The 12,706-nt window shown below is 43.8% G+C and overlaps 1 protein-coding gene across 1 annotated transcript in view; it reads left to right on the top strand.

Moving 5' to 3' along the window:
- Nucleotides 1-12,706, top strand: part of HOMER2 (homer scaffold protein 2) — a 71,060-nt gene that overhangs the window by 35,744 nt on the left and 22,610 nt on the right. Inside the window, exon 3 of the mRNA XM_064157715.1 lies at nt 10,745-10,876. Coding sequence (XP_064013785.1) covers nt 10,745-10,876 — 132 coding nt within the window. The remainder of the gene's footprint in view (nt 1-10,744; nt 10,877-12,706) is intronic.

Genomic DNA, 12,706 nt, shown 5'->3' with positions numbered 1-12,706 from the left:
AGGGTGAGACTACCTACTTGCGTCATCCTTTATTTGCTTAAGTATTCAGAAAGTCAGGCTGAGGGGAGGTGTAGAATTTAGTAATTGGGAGGGTAGTGCGTTGCCTGGAGTTGTCTGGAGTATTTGCAACACTTGCCAAGACTGATTTAGACAGGTAGACTTAGTAACATTGGGTACACTCGTGTGGACAGGTTCTTGAGTGTTCAGAGGATTAAAAACAATACTGTTAGGACTTCAGTGCAATGGTAGCTTCAGAATTGCTAGTAGTAGTGGAGATGAGCTGAAAATGGAAGGAAAAACATTTGCACAAACAAGACCTGGGGCATCCGGTAAAAGAAAACTTTGCAGCAGCTGAGGAATGGGGCAAAGTAAGTGCCAGGAAATTCTGTGGGGCTTCTGAGATTGCCTCCACCAGAAATCGTGATCCTTTGTGGAGGATGTGTTTTGTTGTTGAGGATTGGTTTTCTTTTACAAAGTCTAGAGCTGTGGAACTTCTATCGCTTAAGTGTTTCTGTATTAATCTCTTTCCAAATTATTAACTTGGAAATGTGGAAAATCCTCTGTTCATTGTCTGGATTATTTCTGGAAGTAAATCCTTCAGAAGCCGGTTAGTGAGCTTTGGAGGAGAGATAACAAAGTGCTGGCAACAGCTGTATCCTTGACAGAAGAGCAGAAGCACATCTGCCGCTGTTTGAGCTTATCCGGCTCAGTTTTCTGCTCGTACGTAGAGTGCACTCATGTGTCACTGGCTCTGGGAGGACCACACACACACACAGCTGAATCCAGGAGGGTGCAGGGAGTTGCTCAGAAATGTAATTTGTTACTCTTTTAAAAGGAGGAGAAAAAAATGAGGGGGTAAAAAATATATATAACAATCCATACCAGAGGATTTCTTGCTTCACCGCACATCAACAGGAAAGGAGACTTTGGCCTGGGTAGGTTTGTCCTTTTCAAAAGCTCTCCATAAAATTTCTCAGAAAAGCTCTATAAAAGACAGTGTTCAGTATATAAATGCCTCACACAGAGTTGTGTCTGATCACCAGACTTGAGTAGGAGTGTGGCATCCTAAGGTGTCAGAGGGGTTAGTTAAATGATGTGATGTTATTGTAAGGAAACCTGGAATCAAGCAAAGCATTGCCTGGTTTAGGTCAAGGTCCTTCACCTCAGCAGACCTTTTTAAGAATCTTGAGCAGATTTGTGATGAAAATAATATCTGCACTTAGGTGAAAACTGAGAAGAAGTATGGTTTGAGCATCATCAGCAACACAGGCACAACAGAGTAGAGCCTACAGATGCTTTCCATCATCTTTTTGGTTTCATTAGCTGGTCAAAACGAACCCCATGAGACTCTAATAGGCAAATTCATAGATGGTGAAAACTTCCATACCTGTTCTACACGGTCCAGGGAACACAGTGGTGCTTGGCTTGCTGGCAGGTTTTGCATCATGCTGCCTTTTTAGAAGGGGCCAAAGGTAAACTGAGCACATACTCCAGCCCCTCAAGTTTCCCACAGCTTCCTCCCAGGAGGTCAGGGACTCCCATCAGGAATTGGAATGATTGCAACACTGGTTAGCTGTTGCTTTCCTGTAGGGATTTTTACTCTTTTCTCTTTTTAATTCTGATACTGAAAGTAATAAAGAATAATTCCTACAAGCTATGCTTTATGAAACTCTAAGGATTGCTTGTCCACTGAAACAGCTAGATAAATTACTTTCTTTCCCCCCTTGCTGTACTGCCAGAGATATGTAATACCTAGAAATCCCTATTCAGAGAATTAATGTATCCAACGTGATAACCAAGACAGGCCAGATGGAGTTTATAAATAAACTGCCCTGTATTCTTAAAATTTAAGCATCTGACACAATTCAAGGCAGTATTTTCATAGTTTTGCCAAAAAAAAACCCAAACAAACCCAAACCAAACATTACTTCTTTCTTGACTCTGGATTGTGAAGTTGCATCCAAGGGCACAGTGGTTGTTAGATGGAAAATGAAGAATAGCATGAATGAGTGTATAAATAGAAGCAAGTCCAAAGCTAGTCTCCCCCAGGAGTGGATAAGATGATCAATGGAGCTCCAGCTAACCTCCACCTGGCTTTATTTTCTGACAGGGCTGAGACATTTCTGAGGACACAGAGGACTGGCATTTCATTATTATCTCATGGATGCCTTGTATCTTCAGTTCTGTTAGTGTATTGCTTCAAAGTGATCCTGGATCTGACTGTCATCTAACAGTGACCACTTCGAGATGCTTTGGAAGGTGCCAAGTAGATCCTGTCATTTCCTAAACATGTACCTACCCTTCCTGACATTCCTCATGCCAAGGGACAGTTTTTCCAGATTTTAGAGAGGAAGTGTTCAACTCCCTGGGATTTGTAGGTGTGATGGTTTGGGTTTACCCACCCCCCCACACTTTGGAAATCACCCAGACTAGACTCAGCTGGCTCTGGAAATTTGAATGAAGCTTATATTTACAGCTTAGCTCAATATACAAACAGATATTTACAGTATATACACTTATAGACAGAAATACACAAGGTAAAAGGTAATACAGAAACACAACTCCCCTCCCAGAAACTGTGTCCCCAGGAGGGACTCCCAACCACCCTTCCACCTTCTCCCACCCCTCTCAACCTTACCCCAGTTCCAAGGAAGAACGGAGGTTTGACCAGGGGGTTAAGAAACAAAGTGGATTAATCAGAGAGAGTAGAGAGAGAGATGCAGCCCACAGCTCCCAAGCAGAAGTGCCTTATCTATATTTGAATTCATGTTCTTGTACATCTCATGAAGCCTATGAGTGAAGTAGACATCACCCTTGTTTCACAGCCTGTAATCTAGTTCTTCTCACCAAACAATCTACCTAGTTTCAAACTAGCACAGTAGGTTATGGAAGAGTAGAGGAATCTTTAATGATGCTGAGTGGCCCTACTATTATTGACGTCTGTGAAGGGACCTTCAGGCTGAAGTGATGCTGTTGTCACACAGCTTGAACAATGCAGGAGACAATCAGTGCTTCATACAGACAGGTTGTTATACTCTGCACAAAGGCTATTTGGTTTTATTAAGTTCTCCAAATCCAGAATGTGACATAATTAGGGAGGTTTAAGAAATGGTATTTAATTGTAGATAATGCAACCTTCTCCCTCCCCTCAGTTTTAGTCACTAGGAAAAAAAATGAAGACTCTTCACTGTATTCTTCTCCCTGTCTCTGTTAAGTTAGAAATCTAATTCCTCATGTAAAAATAACACACAAGCATCTTGGGTTATTTATTTTGTAAAGCCTTGCATGAAATTCCTGGTTAAGAGTTTGTTCCGGCATAGAGGGTTTGAAAGTCCTTGCTGTGGATTTTCTTGGTGAAGCAGCTGCTGGTGCTTTGAATCATGTGGGTGGGTGGATGTGTGTGCTGTGCCTGAAAGGGGGAAAAAAAATCTAGTCAGATGTCAAAGCAAAAATAGGAAATTTTAGAGATTTAGACTGGGTGGAGGAGGTGGGAAGCCAACGCTGCAGAGATGTTAATTACTTTGGGAAGAAAAAGAGCGCAATGAAGTAGGTGTAGCAGGAGGTTTACTTAATAGAATTCACACAATCGTGAACCCACTTTTGTTGCATTTAGACAGGTTCTCACTGAGGGCTTTACAACAGAAATATTTTACCAGAGGAAAAACAGTTATTAGTCTTTTTATTGGAGGGGAGGGGCAATTTTTACATTTCTTTTCATGAAAGGCCACAAGAACTGTATGGGTTTTGTTTGATTTCTTGGCTTTTGGGGTTAAAAATGAACTTTGTCATCCATTGCATCATCCTGGGCATAAAAAAACCCAACGAAACAACAACAACAAAAAAACCCCAAACCTCCAAAACTAACTGAACAAAAAGCCCTATGTGCAACTGCCAAAATGGCCTTTTTCCCCATAAAAGCAGCTAGAGCATGGGAGATACTTTACCCATAAAAAGTGATTCTCCTCTCTGCAGAGGTAGCTCATGTTGGGAAGTAAATCTTTTGGACTGCAGCAAGTCCTCTGTAGTTTGCAAGGTGTCCTGTGTCCTGGCATCTTCCTCTTTGCAGAGTGCATATGAATCCCTGTGGTTCTACTCTTGCTCCCATGGAAATACATTATGTAGCTATGGAAGCTTTTAGAGTCCACTGATGGGTGAAGTAGCTGCTGCCCTGGTTAACTGTATAGCATAGGCAGAAACTCTTGGAAAGGAGTGGCTGCCCAGCCTTACTAGCAATGTAAGGATGAAATGATGGGTAACCAGAGCAAAAGTCTGATAGGAGATGTCTTGCCAACTGTTGCCTACCATGTGCTCTGCCCCCCTGTCATGCACAAATGATGGAGCAGAGCAGGAAGAACAGCAAAAAGTGGAGAAACCAAATATACTCCTTCTCATGTGATTGTAGTGCTCCAAATGGAATTAATCCCTACTTTCAGCCTGTCCTGGGTATTGCCACATGCAGCAGATAAAGCAAAGCTTTTCAGTTTTCTCAAGTCTTAGGAGGAAGGGTGGAAAGAAAGATTTGATTACATCTACTGGTCCTGATTTGTAAAACAAAGATAATTAATCCTCCTGCATTGCAGGCGCGCTGTTTTGGCCAAAGGCTGGTCTTCCTTTCATCCCTAAGTTGTTGTACTGCATTGAGCATACCTTTGTGCTGCTCCAGCTTTACTCTGTTAGGTGGCCTCAGCAAGGGGCTCTCTTTCCTCTTTACTAGCACTGTCTCACTGTCTTGGTAAACAACTTGTATGCGTCTGTGATGGCTTTGTAGGACTAGAAATGAGGTGATCAGTTCATCAGCAGTCACATATTGGTGTAAAGATTGTAGAATCAACCAGGTTGGAAGAGACCTCCAAGATCATCCAGTCCAACCTATCACCCAGCCCTATCCAATCAACTAGACCATGGCACTAAGTGCCCCATCCAGTCTTGTCTTGAACACTTCAGGGACGGTGACTCCCTAGGCAGCCCATTCCAATGGCAAATCTCTGTGAAGAACTTCCTCCTAACATCCAGCCTAGAGCTCCCCCAGCACAACTTGAGACTGTGTCCCCTTGTTCTATTGCTGGTTGTGTGGTAGAAGAGACCAACCCCCACCTGGCTACAGCCTTCCTTCAGGTAGTTGTAGACAGCAATGAGGTCTGCGCTGAGCCTCCTCTTCTCCAGGCTAAACAACCCCAGCTCCCTCAGCCTCTCCTCACAGGGCTGTGCTCCACACCTCTCACCAGATGTTACAACTAAGTCTAGAAGCTCTCAGCAGAGGTAGGAAGGATGGTAGATAGCAAAGGATAGTGCAAATCATGGGAACACAGGTGGATTAATTCCACAAGGGAGTTGTTGAACATTTGAAATAGAGGGAGGATTTTTCTATATATCCATCGCTGTCTCCTCATCTTCACATCCAGTGCCACAAACCCTTCTGATTCATGTCAACTGATGAGCTGGAAGAACCTGCTGAGCCTGTGACAGCTGTGGCCAGAGGATTAGCAGCTTCTTTCGTTCTTCAATTCTGCTTTTAGACTGGGATATATCGTTACTGAATATTAGCAGCCTGCTGAGTTGAGGAAATTACATTTCACAAAGGCTGCAATCTGGAAAGCCCATGTTCAGAAGTGTGACAATAAAATGGGAAGGTTTTAATGTAGTGACTTCTTAATGAGTAGATTGTGTGGCCTCAAGCCTTGGGGCTCTTCTGGAGGTAAGGTTACTTCCGAGTAACAAGGGATGTGAATTTAAAGGGGAAATTCAAGAATAAATGTTAACCTGTCACTCTTGACTTAGAATAAGCAACCCTTTCCTGGTTTGATTTTGCACAGTTCCAGAATGTATTTGCTAATATAGTCATTAGCTCTTTCTTAGTTGTTATTTCCATCTTTTCTCAGGTGGAGAAGCTTGTGACAGGGCTGGCTGAATTGGCACATCATCCTCTTTGGTGGGTGTGTCCTGGTCAGTGCCTGCCAGTGTCTTGTCCTTCCTCCGTGGGGCTGTGCCAGTGGCTCTGCCAAATGCCCATCACAATCGATGTTCTCCTCCCCTTGGAACAGAGCTTGCCCTCGCCTCTGCTTCTCCCTCTTGTGAAGCTGGCAAGCCAGGGCCGATGCAGCCAGGGCATGCACTGAGTGAGGCTGGCAAACTCCCATGTGCTGCTCTTGCTCCCCTCCCTCTGTACCCCAGCCAGCTGACATGCACATTCACCTTACCTTAATGAAATGGTGACTTGGGAAAATGTGTTGGCAGGAGCACACTGTCTTTTCCCCTCCCATGGGAACATGGGAGAGGAGCACTTTAATAAATACCTGAAGCATCCCCTAAAAGAAATGGCAGCTGTGTATAAGAGCACTGCTCATACATTGAGAGCAACACGAGCTGCCAATGCTTCTTTTTTTTTCCCCCTTCTACACACTCAGGTCATGTTGTGACCTCTCTTTGCTTGATTTATTTGGCAGTTTCTCTCCATGGGGAGGCAGCAGGATGGGTGTTTTACAGCCTCTGAATATTCTGCTCTATGCCAGCTCATTTGCATTCCCTTTTATCTGATGAATATACCTGGTTTGTTTCGAAACGTATGGAATAATCTCTGGTTGATGTAGCACTACCTTGTACTGTGAATGTTCTTCTGTCATCTTCAAATAAAAGTGTAGATCTGTCAGGACAGTTTTTTCTCCCAGAGGAAGTGAAATTAATAAGAGATTTTGTTTGGCTGATGTGGCTGCATCAGGAGTGTTTGCCATCTGATACACTTGCGTGTAGATGAGAGCAAAGGCAGATAGTTATTTTTTTCCAACCACGTGTAGACAACTCAGTCAGTTTGATGAATGAGTTTATTATTCTGTAAGGTGCTTATTGCATTATGCTGCTCCTTGCCTTTGTCTTTAGGGAGAATTCTTTAACCACTTCAGGGATTGATTGCATTTGATTAGAGAGTAGTTGGTCTTTTGAATCCATTACCCTGGATGACAGTCCACAAGTTTATTCCATTTGCTGTGGCATCTGGAATTGCACCATGAATATATTATGTGAATGAGAACCAAATGCTGAGTTATTTTGCAAGACCTCATTTCAAACAATGAGTGGCCTTTTCTTCTAAAGTGTAATACAGGAATGCAGGTGGGGGTGCAAAAGAGCCTGCAGGCTCATCCTGCCCAGAGCAGCTTTTGATTTTGTCTTCTTCACCCTTCCTCTCTGCTCCTTCTTTCTTTGAAACTTGACATTCTGGTTCATCTTGTCATGGAACAAGAAATTTTCCTGGTTTGGTTGAACTTCCCTACTGTGGTGGCTTTCCCTGCCTTCTGTCCTGGCTGGAGACCTTCTGGGGAGATGGAGGGTGGTGAGGAGTACTTTCTTTCTGGTCTCATATAGCCAAAAGTAGCTTTGGTAAGGACAGACTGGGTTACCTGACAGGAGCATTTGCAAGACTCCTTTTATATTGTTCTTTGAAACCATAACACTTGCTATTCCCCTAAACACACCCAGCATGATTGCCCCCAGGCCTGTGTAGGGTCTCTGCTCTGAAAAGATTTACACAACAAGTGAATGCACAGGTCGATACTCCCAAAGTTTCATGTTATGACATCTTCTGGTGAGCATGATGAGGAAGACTGAGTAGATAAGTATGATGTACCTGCAGCATCCAGCTCCACTGAACTGTTTCCATGAGCACTGATTTAATCTTCTAAGCTTCTATTTAGGTTTTCTCTTCTCTGCAGGAAAGCAGTGTTTCTGAAATGTCTGACTGACAGGAGGATTTAAGCACAAAAAAAAAGGTAGAGCCAGCTTCCAGGCAGTTTCACTAATTGCAGCCTATTACAAATTTAACAGATGAACTGTCAGGTTCTTGAAGGTGTCAGGTTCTTCAGCCGCTGTGGAAAGAGCTAACCTCTAAGATAGGAAGCTAATGTAGTGCATTGCATCACTCAATACAGTGTTCCTTGGTTTGCAATTCACAGGCTTCATTACTCTTTTTCTCATGTCTTTGATACTATTGGACTGTGGTGTAAAAGATATCTTGGGTGTGGCTTTATAATATAGTTGTATTTACTCAATGATTATTGTAGGAGGTTTTGGGGGAATTTCATTTTTCTCTGAGTCTGCTACCAGTGAGTGAAGCTTTTGTCTTTCAATAAAATGGGTCATTTTATTAGTTTGTTTTTTTTTCCTTCAGCTCTCTAATTTGATAGGCACAGTAGGACTGAAGTAATACCTTTTATCCCTCAAAATTTCTGAATAGCTTCTAAAATAAATTCTGTAATGTGAGAAGCTAAATATTTGGAAGTATTTCTTCTCTCTGTTGTAACATTTTTGCAGGGGAAATAGGCAGACAGCACTTTCCTTAAGGTTTTTTGAAAGCATCCTGATTTTTCTGGGTGAGTGGTAGCTTTTCCTCCTGTCCCTGTGACTCTCGATCACGTGCAGTCCTTGTATCATTATACTCCTTTTTGCATTGTCCAAACCCTGTCTAAAATGCTTGGTCTTCTTTGAATTTAAACCCTTGCAATTTAGATTTAGATTAGCTGCAATTTAGATGAGCTGCATGTCTGTTGTGTGACTTAGATGGAGGAGGACAGCTTTGCCTATACCTCTGCCTGTCAGCCAGCCATTCAAAAAGGTGTTTTGACCCTGAGAGCTGATGTCTGCATGGTGTGTGTTGGCCAGCGTTGGTTGCAGAGTCACTTTCCCCCGGCTTCTTTTGCTGTCTATTCCCATGTGAGACCAAGTTCAAAGGTCCCAGCCATCTGGCCCTCCTCTGATTTGATCCTTTTGGTGAAAGTCTGAGCGGTAGGAAATGGCAGTGTGTTTATTTGAAGGTGATGATGCAAAAAGAGGAGCTCAACCGAAGCTGAGCAGTTTGTAAGACAGCAAATAAAGGCACCAGCACAGAGGTCAGAAGTTAGGGAGGGGACAGGCAAGTAAAGATCTTTCTCTGCTAAACTGAATTCATGCTTTCCACTAAATGCAAGTGATATCTTAGGAAGAAAGCTGCTTGGAATATATAGTAAATGATGTTGCCAGGATACTTCCTGATCATGTTAATTAAACTGTCCCACAGATTTGGCTTAATTACTGCATAATTTGCGTATTGGAACTGCTGGTACGCATTGCTAAAGAAAGCTGCCTCTTTTTTTTTTAGCAGAAAGAACATTGTACATGAATTAATTTCCAGGGGAGATAGTTTCTAGACTCATATAATGATCTACCTTGGAAATAAAGTTGAGATCTTTGATAACAAACCGGCACACAGCTCGCTCTCTTTTGCGAGATTACATATTCTGCTTGTTGCACTAAGTTCCTTAGAGGCCTCTTTCCAGCAGCTTTCCCACTGTTGGCTACTTCTTTAATGATGAGAGCCACAGGTGCTTTCAAGGTTGCTGGTGGTGAGGAACTTGTGCAAAGTGGCAGGATACCTGTCGTGAGGCCCGTGTTTGATACCGCGTGCACATTGCTGGTGATGCACTTCTCCACACTCCCAAGTTAAACTCATTATTAAGTGATAATTTTCTCCTTATTGTATTGAGTTTTGGGGGTTTTTTTGATTGTTTGTTTGGGTTATTGCTTTTAATTCCTGACATGTTTCTAGTATCCTGCTTGTGGAACCTCGGGGCCAAGTGGTAAAATGTAGAAATATCTCACAGTATCATCAGGGTTGGAAGAGACCTCACAGATCATCAAGTCCAACCCTTTACCACAGAGCTCAAGGCCAGACCATGGCACCAAGTGCCACGTCCAGTCCTGCCTTGAACAGCTCCAGGGACGGCGACTCCACCACCTCCCCGGGCAGCCCATTCCAGTGTCCAATGACTCTCTCAGTGAAGAACTTTCTCCTCACCTCCAGCCTAAATCTCCCCTGGCGCAGCATGAGGCTGTGTCCTCTCGTTCTGGTGCTGGCCACCTGAGAGAAGAGAGCAACCTCCTCCTGGCCACAACCACCTCTCAGATAGTTGTAGACAGCAATAAGGTCACCCCTGAGCCTCCTCTTCTCCAGGCTAAACAATCCCAGCTCCCTCAGCCTCTCCTCGTAGGGCTGTGCTCAAGGACTCTCCCCAGCCTCATCGCCCTTCTCTGGACACGCTCAAGCATCTCAATGTCCCTTCTAAACTGGGGGGCCCAGAACTGAACACAGTACTCAAGGTGTGGTCTAACCAGTGCAGAGTACAGGGGCCGAATGACCTCCCTGCTGCTGCTGACCACACCATTCCTGATGCAGGCCAGGATGCCACTGGCTCTCTTGGCCACCTGGGCACACTGCTGGCTCATGTTCAGGCGGGTATCAATCAGCACCCCCAGATCCCTCTCTGTCTGGCTGCTCTCCAGCCACTCCGACCCCAGCCTGTATCTCTTTGCTTCTCTACTCAAAGGACAGCTATTGCTGGTGGGCACTCTGCTTGGAGGCCTGTGGCCATCCTGGGTGCCTGCCTGTGATGCTGAAAAGAGAGGATATGGGAGCTGTGTTCCTGGCAGGGCAATTTTATAGCTCCTGTCCCTGCTGTTGCTTTCAGTTCAGTGACATTCCTGCCATGTTTAACTACAGGACCGTGATAGTGCTCCAGAAAAAGAAGACAAAACATCAAAATTCCTACTTGAAGTAAGACAAGAGAGAAATTGTTTTGATTTTGGGGGAAAAAAGAAATCTTCTGAGTACAGCCATTTCCACTTTCAACTGCTGATTGCTTCGGACGATGTTGTTGCTCAGATGTGCATTTCCAAAGTGGCTTTTACTTGTTAATTCTTTGTTTGATCTGTTTTCAAACAGGTGATCATAAACAGCACAATCACACCTAACATGACCTTCACTAAAACATCGCAGAAGTTTGGCCAGTGGGCAGACAGCAGAGCAAATACTGTGTTTGGCTTGGGCTTTCCCTCCGAGCAGCAGCTGACCAAGGTAATGGGGCTCACTGAATTTCTGAGCAGGTTTCTTGTTAATGAAGAGTTGCATATATCCACCTGACCTCTTCTGAGCTGCATGCTTCCACAGGTCCTCTTCATCCATCCCAGCTGCCCATCTCCTGTTGCTCCCCAATGTCTGTATATATGGAAGCAGGAAGTGTTGCAAAATCAGTAGTCAAAATTATAAAGAAAATCTTACCACTGACAAGAGTATCAGTGAGGTGATCTCAACAGTATCTTGTCCAGTATAGCTGGGAACATTCATGTTTCTTATGTTCAGCAATACTGAAACAACATGTAGTATTTTTTCACGTCTCCCTGGTCTATGTTCAGCTGAAAGTGGTACCAGAAGCAAAAGGAACCATTCATATGCCATAACTGTTGGCATTAGGGCTGCCTAATGTGTCTGAAGGAAGAGAATTGCTGTTCCAGCCTCAGAAATTGCATTTTGATGGCTCGCTGCTGTTGGTAGCTAACCAGGGTGAAGGAGCTGCCAGCCCCTGGGGTTTGCTGGTGCTTTGTTTTGCAGATACCACTGTTAGTGGAGCTGTGCTTTCAGGAGGCTCAGTATACTGATAAAGATTAAAAGAAGGCTGCACTTTGGGTGTTTCAGCTTAGTGGTGTGATTTGCAAACCTGACCCAAAGCTGCTTTATTGTAGATCTGAGGAGGTGGCAATGAGTCATTGCAGTGTTAGAGGGATGAGTAGCCTGCAAGATCTGATGCCAGGAACCTGGCCATGAGTTTAGCGTTAATGCAGTGCTTCCCTGAGCCTGGCCCTGGCTACAACTCCAGGCTTATCAAGTCTAGAGCTGCCTCTTGTCACGAACAGCCAGCAATTTAAAATACATCCTCTCTCATTAGATTTTTCCAAGTGTTTATTTGTTCATGTAGTAAAAACCTCTCTACTTTAACACATAGTTGACGCCTGAGGCATGGTTACTTGGCACTGGGTTTTGTTAGTTGGTTCAAATTTGTGTCCTTGGGCATGGCACAAATTCTCTCATGTTGGACTTGGTGATCTGGAAGGTCTTTACCAGCGTAAATGATTCCACAATTCTATGATCTTTGAGAATAGTTTGTTTTGAGTAATAGGTAAGCATGAGACAACACAACCTCGGGACATGGAATGAAATTAGCACCCGTGGATAGTGATTTTTAATCCTGGCTTACTGGCCCCACACTTCTGTAATACAACAGGTGATCACATGGAACCTTGGGGCTGGCCAGGATTAAACATGCACTGTGGGGAGCAGATGGTGCTGGGGCTGCCTCGGGAGATGAGAGGTGTAAGAAGCCTTGAGATACATTTAGAGGTCCTTTCACTGCAGTCTGAGAGATTTTTTTAATATTCTCCTGAAATGTCCAAACAATGTACCTTGAGTGAGTTTAATACTGGTATCAGAAAGCAGTTCCTTAATGCTCGTGTAGCCAGCCTAGAGCCAGTCTGAAAAGCATGTCCTGTGGGTTTGTACATCTGTTTGCACTGCATGAGCTTCTGAAGAGCCCACTGCTGATAATACAGCTTTCTGCTTGCATGAAGAGCTTTTCAAATCAGCAGAAAGATTTTGTGGTCTGAGTATCAAAGGGGACCTTAAGGGGGGCACTTCTGAAAATGGCTTGTGATGACAGCTACCTCGCTGAAAGATGACCTGCATTATTGCCACCACAGGACAAAGACATTCCTTACTGACCCTGCTTCTCAGTTTAATTTTTGAACCATTAGTAGGAAAGATCAGAGATGATGGACAGATTACAGATGTGTAAGTGTACTAGCAATAGTAAAACCAAGATTCATTTTCTGTTGACATCACTCTCTTACAGAA

The sequence above is a fragment of the Pogoniulus pusillus genome, chromosome 17 (genome assembly GCF_015220805.1).
Source record: "Pogoniulus pusillus isolate bPogPus1 chromosome 17, bPogPus1.pri, whole genome shotgun sequence".
Lineage (NCBI taxonomy): Eukaryota > Metazoa > Chordata > Aves > Piciformes > Lybiidae > Pogoniulus > Pogoniulus pusillus.
The sequence above is the reverse complement of the archived record's forward strand: the minus strand, read 5'-3'. Positions and strand labels throughout refer to the sequence as shown.